The following is a 21,881-nucleotide window of genomic DNA, read 5'->3' on the forward strand; positions in this document are numbered from 1 at the left end:
GGTGTGGGGGGGGGGGGGGGGTTTGGGGTTTTTTTTGAGACAAGGCCTCTTGTAACAAAACCTTCCTTTTGCAGCTGTTCAAAACAATTGGGGAGGACATAGAAATGCCTCTATTCTCTTTCTTTCTTAGAGAAGAAAATTATACAGACATGAAAAGGTTATAAGCACAGAGTTAAAAAAAGAATTGTTTATGCTCCATTTAGCATATGGCTGTTAGGAGTAGACACCTGAAATTGTAGGTAAAAATTTCTGCTAACTTTGAGACACCTGAGTTATATTAAGAACAACAGAAGTCACAGCCTTAGACCTTTCTAAAAGTCCAAAAGATAAGATAACATGTCTAGATACTAGCTGTCATTACAGCTCTAGCCTGAGTAACCTGAAGAGAAGCAACCCCTCATTCCTGTCCTGCGTTTCCCTTATTAACTTCCAGTTTTCCCTCTGGAGGCACTAACGAGCTCCAGCTATGTCACAGGCACGCTGGCTACGCCAGGTATTCCTGAGCTGGACCATCACAGCTTGCTAAACCAACGCCTCTTTACAGAGTCACTGGGTCTGTTACAAACAGGCTGCTCTCATTTATAAATTGCCTTCTTATCTCTAATTGAACATGTACCATGTGTGTAGTGCTTGTAATAATTATTACCTTTTAAATGGGTTACAATTTACAGGAAGTGTACAATGAATTCCAGTACACAGATATTTTCTGTGTTTAGCAGAAAAAGCTGTAGACTGGAAATGTGCCAGACGCATTGTCTGACCAGATGTAACATAAAAACTTATGGAACCCTGTAGAATAGTATAATGCTATAAAAGAGAGGTAAAGCTGCTTACTCTATGGGTTTGACAAGAAGAATCATAACACCACAAGAAAATCTTGATTCCTTCAAAAGGCATTATACCACCATGTCTTTCAATCTGAATTTCTTAATAAAATCCCTCTCCTTCATTATCTGACTGATGTTCCTGATTACTTAGCCATGCTAAAACAATGTTAAACTACAGTCTTTTTACATGCAACTCTCCTCAAATTTAGGTGGAAATGCTGTATTCATTTCCTCTCTTTTAGCTGTGAGCTACATGATGGAAGGCAAACACATAGGAAACATTTCTACAAGTGAACTGGTAACAGTAGACTTTATAACTATGGTATATCAGTAATTATCTGCATAATTTGTGATTTATATAATAAATTAGCATTCTGCTATACATAATACCGAAAATATTGGATGTCCGTATACAGAAATCTCATTAGAATATTCAGTTTTATACTTCATTCTTTAATCTCCATTTTTCCTCTGTTTTTGCATACACAGTACCATTTACTCTGGCTCAAATGTAATCCATACCCTGAAGAAACTCAGAACTCTAGTGAAAACTGCATTTTTACAGAGAAAAATTGTCTTTTTTTGATGCTAGCAGATAGGCTAAGTTGCACAATGACATACATGAAGTAGTTTCCAAATGGCTTCATCAAAGTTTTTGCAATCTGTTTAAATATTAAACATTTTCTTTAAACATTAATAAAGTCCTTTGATTTTTAAGGTTATAGTTTGCTCTTTACAGCACAGTAGCAGATGCCAGCAGTTAGCTAACATATACCAATTGGAATTAAAACCAATAGGCCAAAATCTCATTGGCATATGGAGAAATATGTAATGAAATTCCAAACTGAGACACATGCTGTAAATTCTTTGAAAAGTGCCCTGAATCACAGATTAGATTCTTATATCTGTGCAGTGGAGTCAAACTGTGTGGGGCCATGTAAGCTACTGCAGAATCAAAAAACTGGTTTATATAACTATGCAGATCATGTTGTTGAGTCTCTCTCAATATTCTCACAAGAGATTTAACGACTGACCTCTGCAACTTTCCTCCTAACTGTGGGTAGCTAGCACTTATCCCTAGGTTTTAAGCCTGTATCCATGCAAATATCTAGCCTTATACACCACTCCTTTAAAGCACATCTAGTTTTGCAACGAGAATTTCATCTGAGTATTATTTAGACTGTCAGATAAAGTCCTTTCCTAATTAGTGCCACTCTTCTCATCACTGCAACTCTGGAATGCATAGGAAGAAAAAGCAAACTAAAATCTATCCGGTCCCAGGCTATCGACATATTCTTGCATCATCAACATGCAGTGCTGAAACAGAGCAGAGTGCAGTTTAACATCACATACTTAGAGTATGTATGGTTACCTTTATTTTAAAATATAGCTTATTCGATTTCATGCTTTGTAAAAGCTGAGACTTACAACATTTCCTTAAACATGTAGTCAGTCACAACTGAGAATTTGTGACAGAAATAAAAAATAGAGGTAAGATTCTTCATTTAAGCCTTTCTCCATTTTTCATACAGGTAAACTAATTCAACAGAGTTTTGTGTCATGAACAAAAGCTCCTTGACTTTAACAAGATCTGACTTACACTAAAAATGAGCCAGTTCCAAAAAAATGATAATATAAGTAAAACCGCTCAGAGTCTTTCCTGAAATAGAGTTATGATGTCCTAATGGTAATAATGTTCTTTAACTTTTTCCTTGTCTGAAACACTGACACTTCATATTATCACAGTAGATGATTTTAGCAGAGGATTTATCAATAAATTCTCCAGTTACAGAATGAGAAACTATTGTCTATTTTGTATTTTTATACATAGTACATTATACTGCTAAGTTGAAATGCAGTAAAATTATTAAGCATTTTGTTATAATCCCGTGTTGCCTTAGACATGCATGAGTATATGTCAACGTGTTCATAATTGCTTTTACTGTGGGGACATTGTGTTTGGTAAAGAAATTAAGATAGTTATTTCTCACTTGGTTAGATAGGATACGTTGTGATCTTTATAGAGCACCAGGTGTTTTGTCACCGGAGTGCACTGACCTCTCTGAAAAGCAGTCTGCGTGGTTTGGCAGGTAGCCGCGTTAGTGACGTTCTGGAGGCCTCTGCTTCCCCTGCTATTGACAATGCTTTTGGCCAGCCTCAAGAACGTTTTGTAACAAAAGTCTATATACATACGTGAAAAACTCTGAGCAAATAACTGTGGCATATAAAGTAGAGAAGATATTTAGTAAAGACTCTTTTATCTTAGAGTAGGCACTGAATAAAACCAAAAACTGCATGTACTCAGAAAAACACATGCAAATACTGCTACTGTTTTCTGGATTAAGATAGAGTCTTTCCTGATTTACAGCATTTTTCTCCAGAAGCAGTTTTATGGGTTGTAAAGGGAAGCATCAATATGGGTAGACGATAGAAGCTGCAACATCATTTCTATAGATCAGGTGCAAAGAGAGCGAGTATTTGTCCTGTAGTAGGTTGGATTTGCAGTGAATTGGAAATCTTGTGGTCATAAGCATCAGATAATTTTTGCAGTCTCGATTCTTGCTGAAAAGAATGGAGAAGGCACCACAGACTTCATAAGAATCCTTTTCTCTTTTTCTTCTTCCTGATAGGTTAAAGGCCCTCATATTGACTACTAGTTCCTAATACGTCAGCAACTAACTGAATTTCTTTCCAACATGCAAAACCTCGCGAGGAAGGGAATTGTTTTTATTAACTCCATTCAAGAATTAATATTGGAATACTAGAATATTAATATTAATATTAGAATTAATATTTCCTCTCAGTAAATTGAAATGGAATAAATTGCACTTGCCTGCCTTAGAAATTGGACTGACCACTTGAGGTTAGGACTGTGGTGACAAGTCACAGGAAAAAAAAACTCTTGAGAGGGGTGAAAAGAAGAGGGTTATGTTGATTTTGTGTTTTATTTTGAAAATTCAGCAGCAGTTCCTCGCGTTCTAATATAAATGCAGAAACACAATAGATGTATTAGTTTATTGCAGTTTAAAGACAAGGGATTACATTGATAATATCACTATTTTTCTTTGACCAAAAGGAGAACAAGAGAAGCCACAAATTGTTTCTTTCTTTTGCTTGTTTTTTTAACCATTGTTCCGTATATCTCTTAATTGGCAGTGCATAATGTGACTGCTTCCACCTGACTGGTGATTTACTGCCTCAGAAAGGTGCCTTCCAAGAAAAAATCTTTGAAGTTGTTCAGTGTAGGTCATAAACTAAAGCTTCATTTTTATTGATGTTATTATTATTTTGCAGCTCTTTTTATTCTTTTTCTTCTACACATAATTTATTCTCTGATTTCAGCTTTATAAGGATACTAGCTTAATCCTAGACAGCACAGGCTGTTCATGTTCATGGCCTCTTCATTTTTGATTACCATAATTATCCCTCTATCAATGAATGGAACAGTCATCAATGTTGCCAAAAATTTCCAAATTCATCCCTAAACACAGTGATTCTAGTACCACCATTAATTGCTGACCAGTCACAGTTTTTTATATCCTTTCAAACAATTTTCCATCTGCTCTCTGTTATGCCCCATCTTGAGCAGAACTTTTCCTTAATACAGAATAGTACAATAGTGCTAAAGTAAATGCAGAGAGCTTTTAACTTCTATAATCCCCGAGCACATTATCTTGATACAACAGCGCACTGATGATTCCTCCTTCCTGTGTGCCTGCAACATCTCAGTTCAGGAATTTAAGATAACTAAGCACATTGAAAACAGATTTTTCTAGTTTGTGAACTTACATGACAAACTGTAGGAGCAACAGTATCATCGCCTGTATTGGCCATACCTTCCATTAAGGTGTTGTTCTTGGGTTATTTTTAGGTACACCTTAATGCCTCAGGTATAATAGCAAAAGTTTTTGTGCTGCAGGAAAGGGAGATAGCGATCCATAAAGGTTCTCTCTTTCACAAACTGATCTGTGTTTGGAAAAAAACCCAAACAAACAAAAAAACCAAAAACCCCAAGTTTGCAGAAATCTCCTTACCTAGGCAATTTAGCAAGAACCAATGATAGAATAATTAATTTTTTCTACTGCTAGATCCAAAGTATATTAAAGGCAACAAATAAATTCTCATGAGACTCTGAATCTGGCTATACTACCATATGTGCACACCAAAGTTTTGCTGCAACTTACACGTAAGAAATTAGTATAATAAATCATAGGTTTTGAACAGTCACCTCTCAACTGATCAAATCAAATAACAAAGTTATTTCTGAGGGTTAAATGTGGATCCTGTAGTTAATGATGCTGACAGATTAATTATAAATACAAACCATAAAAAGCTTCCATTCACCCCTGAGGTCAAATCCTTTTAGAAGTTCTGAATGTTTTGTTTTTTAAGTCGTTGTCCCTCTGATTTTCATTGCTCCAACTAGTTTAGAACTAGAAAAATATTCTAATTTATCTGACTAATTTTCAACACATGTATTTTAAACTTCTTTTGACCAGCAAAGCCATTCAAGAACTATGGCATTTTTAATAACAGAAGGGATTTGCCTTAGTGTCTGAGGCCAGCAGTTTTTCTTTACTGTCGCTAGTCAGAAGTGTATTCTGTGTGCCAGCTTCTCACATGATGAACTTGCGTGGTTATGGCAGAAAAAATAATCCATACTGTGTAAACGCAAAATATTGCTGGCCTTTCCTCTCCCTTGGTGCTTCTGTTTTCTTTATTTCTTTTTATTTTCCCAGTTCTTCTCAGGCCTTACAAATATTTTAAACATCCCAGCTCTGTAGGGAAGGTTATTGTGCGCCTTCCATATATCTGTTGGGGTGAAATTCATCTAATTCAGTAGCAAGGTCTACTGATAAATAAGGCCAGAATTTTGCCCCAGACATAAAAGATCTTGTAAGAATCTCTCTCTTCCAGTGTGTTTGCCCATTTACAGACAAATATACATCGATATCAAAATTAGCACCATAAACAAGTTTATATTTTATCAGGAATTTGAGTTACTTTTGCTGATTCTTTCATCTAAGCATGTTGTTGTAGAAATGAGCATTATATCTCTATGCTGTGAAGATTCATTATACCAGTATGAAGGATTGCAGGCAAGAGGTTCAAATTCAAACCTTTTTCTGCTTTTGAAACCTCTAATCAAAAGAGAAAGATTAAATAAAGCAAACTATAATAAAGGCTTCTGCAACCTCAGAAAAAATGTGTTGGTCTAAATCCTCTACTACATTTTAATTCAAAAAAGTTAGGGAAAAGCAATTTTCATCAACTATTGATTTATCAATATCCTTGACTTCACGCAACATTTTTGATAGCTGTGTTTTTATTGAATAGCATTATTCAAATATAACAAATTTTATAACCATCACTTAACATTGACTGCTTGGAATTGTAATAGCTCTTTGTCACCTTCAAAACTCTCTTAAAAAGCATAATCAATTTTACATCCTACCTTCCTAGCTGCTGTTGGACTATTGAAACTCTCCCTGTTTTGATGTCATGCAAAAATATATCACCGTAAGATGAAACCCCTAGACAAAGAGCATTCCTCTATGCTGCTAGCAGAATCAATGAACTAGAGAAGGTTTGCAGGTACCTGCAAGAGATGGATGATATGCATTCAGCCAGTATAAAATCAAGTAATATTGCCATCAGTGAGAAAAATCCACTGAATTTTGCTAGAAATTTGTTGTAGATGTAATTCAGCGTTTACCTACTACCCTTGTACTAACATTATTCCCTTGAGATGAAAGAATGCTCTGTGTAATTCTGATCTTTCTTACCCAGTCCCCTCATAACAACTTCACTCTCTTGAGATGAAAAATGTTGTTTAAAATATTAGGATTTGCAAAATCTTACATTTTCTATCTCCCCAACCACAAGGGGGCTGTAGCATAGAATATGTACATTTTCTCCTTTTGATGCTCCTTTAAAGACTTTTATTTTTATTGCAAATGTGATGTTGTGTCCCATCTTCCAGATGCACTAATTCCTTATCTAGATCATCTAACACTCAGTGAAAAATTAAGTAGTTCTATAAAATACATCAAGTTCTATAAAATACATCAATTTAAGTAATTCTATAAAATACATCAAGCTGGTTTCTCTAATTGGCTTGAACTTAACTGTGGGGGTGGAGGCAAGGAAGGAGAAGAAAAAAGGCAGCTTTTCTTATCTCTCAAAAGATAAAACTAATATAGTTTTTATATCATATAAAATTTTTCACTTCAGTTAAAATTTAAAAATTGGTATAAGGTAAACTTAGTGGTTACAGCAAGGCTGTATAGATAGTATAGATAACCTGGATTGATTCCTTCCTATGCCAGTGAGAACTGAACTGCGAGCAGTACTTTCCAGAAGAATGTCCCAACTTAAAACTGATTTTTTTCCACATCCCTCTCAGTGTTTACAATGGCTGAGAGTAATATAAAATCTAAACATATTTGATGAATTATGTGTTTTGAAATACACAAATTTTATGACCATTTTAGTAGACATTCTTAATATAAATATTTTGCAATGTCCACTTTTTACAGAGAAAATAACTAAAGCAAAGCAAATACCAGTTTCGGTAACTCACTGAGCTAAACACCTAAATCAAGTGCCCAGACTGGTTCTGAACTGGTGTGTTTGTAATTAATATTCTACTCTGCAATGTGTTGACATTGGTGATTTATTACAACTCTTACTTTAAAGTTATAAGCAGGTTTATAGACTTCATGGAGAGGTAAAAATGGCATGTTACAAATGAGGTTTTTCTAGTTTTATACAGTAAAAATCTCTTATTGCTATGTGTATATTAAAATGGTTCCCAGTATAATTTTTTGGTAGCCTTGGGGAAACTACTGGCAGCATATGAGCATTTGGAGTAGAAAGAGGTCAGGTGTGTCTGTGGGAGACAAGGGACGGGAACTTATGGTTATAGACATTACAAGGATTCAATAGTTAGGATTCTAATCCTAACGTTTTTTCTTTCTCTTTTTTTTTCTTTTCATGCAAGTAATTCCACTTGCAATTGTATATATTCAAAATAAGGGAAATTTCTGAGTGGCATTTAAGCAGTCCACAGACCATAGCATGGACCTAGCTTATGGCCACTCAGAAAAAAAAGAGTGTTTTTCAGAGGCTAATGTGTATGGTGCTACTCTTCTTGGAACTCCTTGAGTGTCCCACAAAATTATAAATTCCAGATGAAAACCTATTCCTCCTATCCTTCTGCTTCTCATCAAAAGGTCCCCACATCTCACCTCGAAACAGCGACAAACATTTGTGTGAAAGGCATGACAAATTTGGGAGAAGCTTCTACGGAAGCTGTTTCTTAACATGGTTTTCAGAAGAACTCTTTAGAATAAATTGGTTTTTTCTGACAGGATTTAGGCTGCACAGCGCTGACAGTTAAGTGCTTAATGAAGTATCTCCATGGGCTCTGCATCACTGTTGAACAAAAAACATTTGAAGAAACACTATGCTGAAAACAGGAATAAAAGGGAATTCTGGAGGACAGTGGACAATTTTTGTTATTTCCAGAAGCATCACATTCCAGGAAAAAGCATTCAGATATCATGGGTTTTATGACAATAACTAGTTGTGAAGCAGTTGGGTTTTCTGTTGTTGTTAACTAAGGATGCGAAATTTGAATAGTTTGCATTCCATGAATAAAGGTGTCATGTGAGGGATATACTTTTTAAAGTATATCTTTAAAAGATTATTTAAAGTAAATTTTTTAAGTATATCTTTAAAAGATCCCTTTAAAAGAGGGAATTGTCAAGGGTTAGGGCTGGGCCAGCCACTAGACAAATGACAGATGCTCTTTATTAAACCTTCTCCCTTCCCGAAGGAGAAGGAAGTAAGGGAGAGAGACTTGTGGGTTGGAGAAGAAAACCAAAAATTTTAGTTCATTTTAATGAAAATAATAGCAATAAAATGAAACATATACAAAGCCAATATTGAACCTACCCCCCCACCCCGACAGCAATTATGTCACCACCACCACTGATGCTGTAGGGCAGACACTGGGGAAGGCCCACACTGGACTCAGTGGCAGACAGGAACTGGATTCAGGAATGCATGGATTGAGAGTCCTCCGTGGACACTGGCCATTGAAGAAGAGAGCTTGACCCTTGTGATCCCTCAGCTTTATACTGAGTATGACATCTATGGGATGGAACACCTTGTTGCTCGGTGTAGGGTCACCCGTCCTGTCTGCTCCTCCCTGCAAGTGCAGCCTCTAACTTACTGCACCCCCAGTGTGTTACACAGGATTTAGCAGTGACCTTGGTCTGCACAGCAGCAAGTGTAAGCCTGAGCCTTTCTGCACCCCAGTCCCTGGCAGTAACTGTGAACATCAAGCACTGTCACTTCTAGAAGCAGACACTTGGCTGCAAAAAGACACATTTGGCTGCAAAAATATGCCATTAACTTCAGAAAGTGCAGCTACTTAGAAAATTCTTAGCTGGAAAAAAACCTCACAGAACAGAATGAGTTCTGTTCTAACTTAAACCAGGACAGTAATACAGAAAACTCTGAATGAAGTTAATGAGTGAGTTTTACCATTCTACGGAGATGAATCTTTCATAAGACACCATATCATGGCTGTTTCTGGAATAGGAATGAGCCTACTCTAAATTACCTATTGCAATAGCACCTGGATTTGGGCTATACAAAGGAAGGAAACTAGTCTTTTAGCAAATGGGCAGTGCTCTGATAGTGGAAGATCACGACACAAAGCAACTAGAGATAAGAGAGGGGGGAAAGGTAAACACAGTTCAGCACCAAAATTAACAAGAAAAAAAGTGAGATTTGGATTGTATTTGCTGTTGCAAACAGAGCCAGCTGATGTCCAGCAATACGATTCAAGAACTGCAATAGGTTACAGTGTTGCACCTATCTGTCATAGATGACGTGGTTAAAAAGTGTTGTATACACTGTAAATATAGGCTAGAAAACTAATAGGCTTAAGCTGATAGCACAGGAAACGTTGTCCCGGTGAGCAAAGGAGTTATATATTGTTCGTGGTGACTGGAAACACATAGTCAAGAATTGGGGATTTTTCTTTTTGAGAATCACTTACTGAAATGATTCTGGAATTTTGAAGCTGCATTGAAGTAGTAAGAAACAGGATGCGTGTAGCCAGAAAAACCCGTAAAGTTATAGGGAAATGTAAGAGGTGTACTAAACTGAATTTACAAGAAATATATAAAGACTGCATGTTGACCGGATTGCCGGGTGATGAGAGGTGAGATTAGTAATGTCATGGAAAGTCATGAAAGTAAAAGTAGTAATGTTATGAAAGCACTCAGGCAAGAGTAAAAGTTTGAACTTCCTTTTGAAGATTATCGAGAAAGAATATACAGCAAAAGCAATGATATAGCAAAATCTGTATGTCAACAAAAAGTTTGGAAAATACAAAAAAGAAACTTTAGTTTCAAAAAATGTGTTTCTAAAACACATCAATAGTAAGATCTGCTTTACACATCCTTATATCTTAAATGAGATTTTGTAAATGAAGAGTGAAATATCTTTCAGCTTTAAAACCTCTGGAGCACCCTTATCTTATCCCAGCAACTAAAGTATGAAGTTTTTAACATATACACAAATTTTATTTTTTTCTTTTTACATACATACGTATACGTAGATTATGTCGTGGCACTCCTGATACATTGCTTTTTGCATTACAAAAATATATCAGATGACATTCCCACAAAGAAGTGGGATCACGTTTGCTCCCGAAATGGAAATGCAAAGATTTACCCTAATAATTTCTACGGGTCACAAGATCCCATAGGAGGTTTTTTTCTCTCATTTAAATTTAATTTAAATTACAGAAGTGTACTAACAAATATTTCTTGTGTTTGTTTTCATGTTGTTCGGTATTGCAGCACAAAAAGGGGGCTATGGAATATGTGCTTGGGATAATTGATGGCGCTGCCATGGGGTGCGAAATATCTTCCCATATACTACTGGGGTTTATATCGCTTTGCCTCTGAAATTTGTTTTAAATAATGATGCTGACACCTCTCATTTTTTCTTCGCTAGATCTTACTGACTGTTATTGGATATTTATATTTAGAAGCACAAATATATTATAAAAACTACATAAGCCCAATGAGGATAAATAAAATATCTCCATAGTAACATTTCCGATAGCGGTGTGTGACTGGTTGTAGACTGACTGACAAACTTTGGCCCTAATTCTGCATCAGGATTTGTAAGCCCAAAGGTGACTTTAGAAGTGAAAAAACCTCTTTTTTTCTCCTCTGTAGTTACTTTGCAGCAGTGATTGATTTTTTTTCAAGATGTGGATAAATATGAAAATTTATTTTATTAGTTTTTACATAATCAGCTGCAAATGCAACCAAGAACATCCCCTCAAGGCAAATTACTATTTTGGCTTTGGTTGTTTTTCACTGAAGAAGTCCTACCATAATCAGGAATTTTAGCCTTATTTTATAATACATTTCAATGATATCTTAAATAGTTTGGTTTGAAGAGAGTAATTGATCTTGACGTCAGTCCAGTGCAATGAAAGTTTTCATCTGCAGGATAATATTCGAGATAATTAAAAAGATCATGCTATATTTTAAAGGCAGAGGTTTTTAAAAGTCCATTTAGGATTTTTTCCTCTCTCTCGGCATTAGCGTACCCATACCCAGTGCTGTGCTATGCATAGCCACTTGTCTAATCAGAAGCCACTTCCCAGGCTCTGATGTGTAAACGTGAGTGAAGTTAAATTCCCCCATCTTCCCCTCACTTTGCATTGAAGCTTGTATAACTCACTTGCTGTTTATGGGTTTTATCAGTTGTCTATCTCAGGCTTTCATAAACAGATCACAAATAGATGCAAGCAACTATGATTTTTAAAGCTAAAAGGCACCACATATACAATATAACAAATTAGATGGTTTTAAAATAACCCTTGAAATAGGTGTGATATCTGTTCCTTTCATCTAAATAGTTCTGTATTCCAAGGGAACTGGTGATAAACAGTAGTTACAGACTTGAGTCATAATTATGTTCTTTCTCTCTCATTCAAGTTGTTCGAGTTCATGAATTTTTTGGCTGAGAATGTCATCTTTTGTTACATGGGACTTGCACTATTCACTTTTCAAAATCATATCTTCAATCTTCTTTTTATATTTGGTGCATTTGTATCCTTTGCTATAAATAAGTATATAATTATTTACATGTATATATACATATATATATATAAAGAATGTGTGCTCTGTGTGAAAAAGAAAGTCAACAAGCAAACCAATCAGTTCCTTAAGTACTAAGAATCAATTTTTTTGTCAATTCCAAAGCATCTTTCTAAGGTGTATCTTTCTAACCGGCCTAATGTCTGTAGGTAGGCGGTCTTTTAACAGTTCTTTTAACAGTTTTAATCTGTTTTGCAGATCTGCTACAGGGCAAATAGCTTTAAACCAAAAGCGACTTTTGCCATTGGTTTACAAGTGGGGTGGGAAGTTGGGGATGTGGGTCAGGACATATCTGTGGCAACCGATGCAGACACAGAAAATCCTTTTGCTTGTCCCAAGTCAGTGCAGATCCGCAAAACAGAAAGTTGCCTCCTAACAGATATGTGCCATGAGCAAAACTTCTCCAGAGCTACTTAAATTATACTATGTCCTTGAAAAACAAACAGTTCTGCATTGCACAAATCTTTCCTTCTCTGTATTTGTTAGCTCTAGTATACATGGATTTATTTACACCTTATATACCTAAGAGACCGGTAAGAAAAAGAGCCTGTCTTTAATTCTGCCGTGGTTTCTGAACAAATATGTTTCTTATTTGTACAATAGTATTGATTCTTTTCAAACTGACAATTTACATGTTTGGGGTTGGTTTTTTTTTTAGCTCAGAGCAGCAGCCCTTGGTTCAGCAATTTTTGACAAACAGTAATAGTTTTGAAATATGGGATCATACTGTTTACTTGCAGTAATTTCTGTGTGTAATTTTTATATGTAATTTATATATTTTATATGTAATTTACAAATGAGTTATAACTGCATCACAGCTCCTTTGGCTACAGGTTAGGTTAGATGGCAGAGAGGACCCGAAGAGCCTGTTGCACCACACTTCCACAATGCAAGTGTAATGCTGTGGCCTGCAGTCCTAGCATGGGTAGACAGTTGAACATGAGAGCAGCACTCAGCACCCCAGATGGAGACTGTGCTGCAGAGCACTGCAAGGACCTAGCTCTATCATTTCCCCTCCCTAAGAGTCAACAGACTGCAAAAGGGTTGTACTGGACAGCTGACCATAGGGTGTGTGAAGCCACCACTGCTAACGCATGTTCTTCCAAGTCCATAGGAGGTTTAAGCAATTTCTGGTCCAGGAGATATGATACGTACAGACATTGCCACTCAAGTTGTAGACTTGAACTTTAGTAAGGCCTTTGACACCTTTTCCCGCAGCATTCTTCTGGCTGCCTGTGGCTTGGATGTGTGTACTCTCCACTGGATAAAAACCTGGCTGGATGGCTGGGCCCTGAGAGTGGTCGTGAGTGGAGTTAAATCCAGTTGGCGGCTGTCACCAGTGGTGTCCTGCAGGGCTCAGTATTGGGGCCTGTTCTCTTTAACATCTTTATCAACGATGTGGATGAGGGGATTGAGTGCACCCTCAGCACGTTTGCAGATGACACCAAGTTGGGTGGGTGTGTTGATCTACCTGAGGGTCAGGAGGCTCTACAGAGGGATCTGGACAGGCTGAATCGATGGGCTGAGGTCAACTGTATGCAGTTCAACAAGACCAAGTGCTGGATCCTGCATTTGGGTCACAACAACCCCCTGCAGCGTTACAGGCTTGGGGAGGAGTGGCTGGAAAGCTGCACAGCAGAGAAGGCCCTGGGGGTGCTGGTCGACAGCCGATTGAACATGAGCCAGCAGTGTGCCCAGGTGGCCAAGAAGGCCAATGGCATCCTGGCTTGTACCAGCAATAGGGTGAAGGAGGAGGGAAGTGATTGTTCCCCTGTTCTCGCCACTGGTGAAGTCACACCTTGATTGCTGCGTCCATTTTTGGGCCCCTCACTTCAAGAAGGATATTGAGGTGCTGGACCGTGTCCAGAGAAGGGCAATGAAGCTGGTGAAGGGTTTAGAGAACTTATCTTACGAGGAGCAGCTCAGGGAACTGGTATTGTTTAGTCTGGAGAAGAGGAGTCTCAGGGGAGACCTTGTTGCTCTCTACAACTACCTGAAAGGAGGTTGTAGAAAGGTGTGTCTTCACTCATGTAACAAGTGACAGGACAAGAGGCCTCAGGTTGCACCAGGGGAGGACTAGGTTAAATATCAGGAAGAACTTCTTTACAGAGAGAGTTGTGAAGCATTGGTCTTGCCTTCTACAACTACCTTAAAGGAGGTTGTAGAAAGGTGTGTCTTCACTCATGTAACAAGTGACAGGACAAGAGGCCTCAGGTTGCACCAGGGGAGGACTAGGTTAAATATCAGGAAGAACTTCTTTACAGAGAGGGCTGTGAAGCATTGCAACAGGCTGTGCAGGGAGGGGGTGGAGTCGATTCTATGATTCTATGATCTATTCTGCAGTCCGCACAATGTCTCAGACTGAGTGCTGTAATTGAGTCCTAAGAATCACACGACAAGACAAGGAGTGGATAGAACCTGCTAAAGGCATGTATTAGGAGCTCTGATCACCTTTTTTTAAATCTGAAATAGTCTCATGTTTCTAATTAAGATAACTTTTGTGATCACTCCAGAGAGGGGTAATAAAGAGCTTTTGAAAAATCTCCAGAGAAAAAGGAAAAAAAAGGGAAAAAGCATAGTGCTGGATATAGACAAGATGGATTCTATGATCTATTCTGCAGTCCGCACAATGTCTCAGACTGAGTGCTGTAATTGGGTCCTAAGAATCACAAGACAAGACAAGGAGTGGACAGAACCTGCTAAAGGCATGTATTAGGAGCTCTGATCATCTTTTTTTAAATCTGAAATAGCCTCATGTTTCTAATTAAGGTAACTTTTATGATTGCTCCAGAGAGGAGTAATAAAGAGCTTTTGAAAAACCTCCAGAGAAAAAGGAAAAAAAAGAAAAAAAGCATAGTGCTGGATATAGACAAGATGATTTGTCAGGAAATATTAAAGTAGTGATGTCCAAAAGCACATTTATTCACTGCAAATTGCTGCTCAAGGAGCTATTGCCATCTCTGCAATTGATGACAGGCATTTTACTGAAGGACTGAAGATCAAGTAACATGATAAAAATGTCTTGAATAAGAGTAGAGTGAAGTGGGACATTTAATGATGAATATGAAACCGGGATGTCTGAGGAAGACAATCATCTCTGCCACTGCACAGTTTTATAAAGAAATTGGAAACAGAAGGATCTGACATGTAAAATATTAAGGAAGATAATATATTTATTTTATACTTTAAAAATAAATGTGGAGAAATACTTGTTTTAAGTTAACTCTGTTTTTGTCAGTAGTTCCTCTGCCATTTTCCTCAACATCCTACATTTTAGGTGTCAGTTTTTGTAGCAAGAGCTTGCAATATATACCCACTTTCTTTCCTTTTGAATTTGGGTCGAAAACAAAAGATTCCCAGGAACTTTCAGCACATGATGATGTATTCCGGTAAGTGCTATTTTGCTATTTTTCCTGTCCACATTTAATAAATGACAAGGATAGTCATCTATCACTAGAAGAAGCCACATCTATCACAAATAAGTCATTGTCTTAAAACTCAAAATAAGTCTCTTCAAAGCTACTGAAGCAAATGGATGTGTATTCTCATCAACTTCACTGTGCTCTGGACCTATTTTAATTAACTTTTGGGAAACCTACCACTCTGGAAGCCAGTCTTTCAACCCATTGTCCTCCATCTGTCTACAGTTCTGTGACAATTTGGGAATATCGTGTTTTCATCTTGTGTTGTTCTAGAGGGTCCTGTAGTATACCTGGCAGTATGCTTACATACTAGCAAATAAACATCCAGTTTTGAAGGTGTTAGTACGGATAATCAAATCAGAAGCAGTCTTTGGCAATTCCTGTAACTTCAGGAACAGTTTTACTTTGAAACATGAGGCTTGGAGGCTTCAATTCCACCGACCATTTCATGTGTATTCCATCCTGATATTTGGGTACTTTATTTTCCAAATTCAGATTTTATTGATTTTTAGCTCTGATTAACATTGTAGAATTAAGAAAATAGAGAAAGAGAAGAGGGAATCATGTTCTACTCTGATTTATGCATCATCTCCTGAACTGTTAAAACCTCGGCCAGATTCTGTATTTTTGGACTTGCAGAAGCTAGAAATACCTTCACTTGATTTTTCTGATGCTAGTTAGGAAAAACTCATAAGGTAAGAATACTTGTTGAGTAAATACAGAAACACAGATCCCCCAATGCCATTTATGAAATAACTTTCTAAAATTGATAGCACTTTATTTTTTCTTCCTTTTCCTGCTTTTTATACAAAAACTTATTCCAAATTTTTATGGACAGTCTTGATGCACACTGATTTAGCCAGAAAACAGGTAAAATACAATATGCCACACTTCAAGCTTCCTCATGAGGAGTACTCCACATCAGGGAGCCTCATTTATTCCTACATAATTGCATTTCTCTAGAGAGAAACATGGTAAATCAGTTCTACTAGACTGTGGTGAGAGATGATGAAATACATACATTAGGAACTGCTAATGTATGTATGACCATCTGCTCACCTACAGTTGTTAGCCATTTAAGATGTAGACATAGATCACTCTAGTAAATACAGCAAGTGACCAACTAGACAACAGCATGAAAAATGGTTTCACATCATTAGTTATCTAGATTCTGGGCTCCATTTATGCTTTTCTTTTTCATCAGATACAGTACAGAATTAAAAACCTTCTAAAATATATCTTATTCTTCAACTTTTCTGTCCTTTTTTTCTCCAGTCAAATTTCATTCTCCAAAGAACTAGGAGCAGAAAGTGGCCTGCAGCCAACAACTGAACGTGAGAACTCACATTCACACATTAGCTTCCCAGTACGATCTAGCATATGAGAACTGAAAAGAGGACTATGAAAACTTCTAAAATGTAAATGTTAAAGTACTCAGAAAAGTAATTTTTAACTCTTTTCAAAGAAATGCTGTATTTTGCAGAGAAAAATATCTTTACATTATAAAAAAGTAAATGGCATCCCCTGCAAGGAAAGCAATAAAGACTGACTATGTTTCACACTGCCAGCAGCTTCACACCTCACAGAACTCTCAGGATATGTGGATTGTCTGTGTAATTGTACTTTTTAATATGCTCCAAGATTTGTGCTTAGTTCCCAATAACTTCCTTATTTACTCTAAACTGGTCATACTATACAAACTGGTAAACAGAGAAGACAATGACTGCCAGAAAAGAGTCGCATTTCTGATATGAATAAGCAAGGCAATGAATCTGAGTTTGGAGGAAGGTGAGTATTGCCCACACAAGATCGGCAGGTATAGCATCAGGTTCTAGTCAAACCACAGGGGAAACTGGGCTTCGCTCACCACAGCATCACACACTTGGACGTAGAAAACAATGGATTTGAGGTTAGTTTTGTTTCCCATCTTACCATTACCAAATATTTATTTATACCAAATATCAGTACCAAACATTTACTGCTTTCTTTACTGGCTTTTACTGCCATAATCAACATGAATACCAAAGTCTGAAAAACACAGTTAAGATCAGGCAAGCACATTGTCTACCTTATGCTGCAAAGAATTCTACTGAAGTTATTAAGTTCTGCTTTTTGAGGAGTATTAATACATTTGAGAAAAGGTGGAAGAGTTAGGCTTGCAAGTGGATTATGTAGCATTTTGATTTATTACATTATTCATCTGCATCTGCCACTCCTCTAACAACACATTATGGAGGGTGGATTCACTTTTACGATTATGTTTAATCCTGATTCCTGATAATATTCCATAGTAAATCAAAACTAGATTAGTCCTTCTATAATTAAGCCTGAGTTTTTCAAATTGAGTTCATCACCAGCTAAAATGAGCAGTCAGCAGTCTCTGCTCATGTGAAAAAGAAATACATTAATGTAAATTGTAGGGGAGCTACCACTGTACAGAGGTGGTCTATGCTGCATGAAAAATGCTTCATTTCAGTTCAGACTCTGCTATGATGCCTCTAACTGGTCAATATTGAAAGGGGAGGAAATTAAGTGGATCCAGATGGACTTATTAATGGCAATAACATGTCACATGACCAGGAGGGGACTATTTCACAGATACAGTACTGCACCTTCCACTCTTCTTCCAAGACTTTTTACTGTGCTTTCTTCTTCTCTACAGCATATAAATAAGCAAGAGAGAGAGGGTTGTGGGACACAGTGCTACAGGGGTGGTTGCTGCTAATATAAGACATTACATCTACACACTCATACATACATGGTTGTGGGAAGTGTCAAAGTGATCTTTTTGACGAAGAGAGATATGAAAAGAAATCAAGTAAAGAGAAAAGAAAGCAAGGAAGAAAAGAGCAGAGAATTATGACTGACACCAAAACACCAGATCTACATACAGAAAGTCTTCTTCGCTGGCAGATCCGCTCCACACTACCCTCAAATGCTACTGGCCTTAAAGGTTCTTCAGAGCAACAGGTTTGGAGTGATGTGTGTTGTGGAGTTTTAGCAAAGGATGGATAACAACAGCCCAATAGGAAGCACCTTTTCTATTCCGTGGGCCTCTGAAGCTTAACCCTAGGGGTGGTTTTCTTTGGAGGCCCTGACACATTAAAGAATATCTCTTAACAATGAGTCTGTAAAGATTGTCACAGCTAGGAGAAAAGTCTGGTAGTAAATCTGTGATAGAACCCGAAGGACCAATGGATCACAGCACAGATGTGAGGCTTCTGTCAGTGCAGCATCTCTGAAAGATGAGGGGAGAGAATACCTGCTAAAGGTTCATCAGAGTTTGTTCTTTACACTGTGCCACTTTCTCCAGGCGTTGCTTGAGGTGCCAATGTGCACCGGAACCAAACACTCCATTGTGCTTCATTGATATTTTTCCCTGAGGTGAAAACTTAACCTTCCTTCAGCTTATTTCAGTATCTTACCATCTTTTAAGGTTTTGAAAATTCCCTTTCTTTGTTAGTATTGTTGCCTGGAATGCATTTTGAGATATATATATCTATAGATAGATAGATAAAATACTGTTCCTTGTTTCTCATTGAGTCTTTACATTATAGGTTATATTCATCTGCTTCCCACTGCTTCAGGTGGAACCAAGAGCTTTGTTTGATTATTTAATTTAACTTTAGACATGTTTTTAGTTGAAACTGACTTAGGTCTTACAGGCCATGTTGAGTATTTCATAAAGGAAAACACAGTGGAAGTACTCACTATTTCTCTAAACTGAAAAAATATCCAGTCTAGCACTGAAGAGGTAGAGACTGAATGACATGTTTTTCAACAGGGATTTTTTTTTAATATTCCCTCTTACAAAAAGAGATCCTCTAGATTTAATATTGCACGTACCATTGTGATACGGTTGTGGAAAGCAGTGTTGTTTTCCATCAAAACGTAGCCACCAAAAATGTAAGTATTTAATCTGGACCAGTTATCTAGTTTACCATTATAACCACTGGAAAAAGACGATTTCAATAGTGGTTCATTACCTCCTCAGATATATGTTTAAAATAAGCTGATTTTTTTTCCCGTAAGAGAACAGTAAATCATGTGCATCCTTAGAGATGTCTTTTACATAAAACCAAAGTCAAGGACAAGCCCACTTGTTGACTGCAGTGTTTTTTTCATAAAAGCAGAGATTTTAAACCTGCTGCCACTGACCATTTTCAGCTAGTGTTAACTACAGTTTGGTGCTTCCTTGCAGAAATGCATTGCATTGTTCTCTGAATAAACTGTCTATCTTCTATACCAAATAATTCACATTCTAGCCCTGCAACCGTAAAGAGCTTTAAAGTTCTACTCCAAACAGCTGCATTTATACAGATGGTTAAAGGAGTCTGCATATATCATCAGTGCCTGAAAAGAGGTTTAATTCTTAGATTTAATCTCTCAATACTTGCAAAGTACTTTATGGATTCAGTGTGTACTGTATACATGGAATGGCTTTGCTCTTCACACTTAACTTTGTGGATATATATTTTTTTTTAGAAATAGATAAAAATAATATAAAAACAATATACTTTAAATAGATAAATGAGAAGCATTGGAAACTATAAAGTGTTATTGGCATTATGCATCCTGAGGGCGCTGGAGTCACTAGGAGGCTTTTTTTCCCCCTCTGTTTTTAAATGTGTCACCTATTTAGTCAGCTCATTACTATCTGTGGGGCTTCTTGTGAACTCACAGCTGTTTTCTCCACATTTATACCTTTTTGTTTATTCAGTCTGCATAGGGGTATATTTTTACAACTATTATAATATTTCAAGTAGTCTAAGAGCTAAAAACCTACACTTATTCTGCATCTCCTTTTTAGATACCTAAAATCATCTTTTAAAAACTATTCATTGTTTTTCAGTAATATTTTTTCTAACTGTTCTTACCACATTGAAAGATTAAAATCTTGAAGAAATATTAAAGAAATTTTCTGGTTTTTAAAGCAAGAAATTGGTAGCTTATCTGGGTACAGATTTTAATGCCAAACCTCTTTCTCACTTGCACCTGATTTCATGAGCAGTCTCACTGAAGTCAGTAAAACAACACAGGGAATAAATTTATTTTTTCACGTGTATAAAGTCCAAATTACTATTTAAGTTGCAATTAATCAAGACAAAGATTTCAGTGGATGTAAAACAAATGTGTGATTATCGTGAATATGAGAGTAGTTTCACTGTCCACTTTTGCAATGTTGCTTACATTGCATTAAACACTATCCTTTCAATTAGCACAATTCAGCATTTTATAAGAATAATCATGGTCTGAAAATATCCTCTGCCTTTGGAATTGGGTGTGGGATGAAAGGAGTAAAATTCTGCTTCTCTATCCCATTAAGTTCATCATTCTTGTCTTCTTGTTTAGGACTACGTGGTGCAATAGCATTTGCATTGGCTATTCAAGACACAGAATCCCAACCGAAACAAATGATGTTTACAACAGCACTGATCGTTGTGTTTTTCACTGTCTGGGTGTTTGGTGGGGGCACAACACCAATGCTCACATGGCTTCAGATCAGGTTAGTACTCTTTTTACAATATTAACCATGTAAATAGAATGCAATCACTATGCATCAATCTCTAAATTCCCACAGCTTTCTAAGGTTTAGTTATATGCTTTTTAATAGAGTTTTCCTAGCACAAAGGAAGTATTTGGCTACCTGGTAGAAGCTCTAGACCTCAAGGAACAGGTTCTTCCCAGGTTTGTTATGGGTTTGGACCTAGGTCGGACCCATCCCTATTTCCTAGGAGTTTGTTTCACTACTGTTCCTTTTAAACACCATGAATAAATGTTAGCAGTATCCTCCTCACTGTTGAAGAGCTATAAAGGCAGATTTGCCCTCATGTAAAAATGTGTGATTATTACAAAACCATGTCATAAATAATGTATTTCTGATTGTAACGTTCATATATTGGAAAAATCTACCTGCATTGGTGTTTCATTCAGCCATTAATTTATTACTCATTGTTTTATATATGTTCCTTCACTATATTATTTTTTATATTACTTCATAGTCACTTGTATTCACAGACAGCAATCAAGGACAAGGGAGGTTAAATAAGAAGAGAGGGGGAAATAGGAAGCTGGAATAAAAATTATCTAATTTAAATGTAGGTCCTGCCAAATGCGCTTTTTTGAAACTCCAGTTTTAACAAGAGTTTAATGCTATTGCTGACTTCTTGTTAATTCATAATCCATTTAGAAATCACTGCCATGGTTTGTAAGGTCCAAAGAAAAACTCAGTATCAAGATAGGCCTGTAATTCACAATTCCTTTTAATTCATTCTGCATATAGCATATGCTTTCCCTGTTTACAAAACAATGTGTGATTAACAAGCCTTCATGTCAGTGTTGGTATAAAATAGCAGCTGAAGATAACTAAACGGGAGCTTTAACAAAGAGCCTAGAGAAAAGCCTGCAGACAAAATAAGGACTAGTATACAAGT

General features: G+C 36.9%; 1 protein-coding gene across 1 annotated transcript in view; it reads left to right on the forward strand.

Annotated features, from left to right (window-relative positions):
* The window catches only part of LOC104491601 (sodium/hydrogen exchanger 9-like), a gene marked incomplete at both ends in the record, with an annotated part of 98,530 nt that overhangs the window by 6,457 nt on the left and 70,192 nt on the right, over nt 1-21,881 (forward strand). Inside the window, 3 exons of the mRNA XM_010134051.1 lie at nt 11,864-11,977; nt 15,303-15,414; nt 20,800-20,953. Coding sequence (XP_010132353.1) covers nt 11,864-11,977; nt 15,303-15,414; nt 20,800-20,953 — 380 coding nt within the window. The remainder of the gene's footprint in view (nt 1-11,863; nt 11,978-15,302; nt 15,415-20,799; nt 20,954-21,881) is intronic.

The sequence above is a fragment of the Buceros rhinoceros genome, unplaced genomic scaffold, assembly GCF_000710305.1.
Source record: "Buceros rhinoceros silvestris isolate BGI_N320 unplaced genomic scaffold, ASM71030v1 scaffold4844, whole genome shotgun sequence".
Classification (NCBI taxonomy): Eukaryota; Metazoa; Chordata; class Aves; order Bucerotiformes; family Bucerotidae; genus Buceros; species Buceros rhinoceros.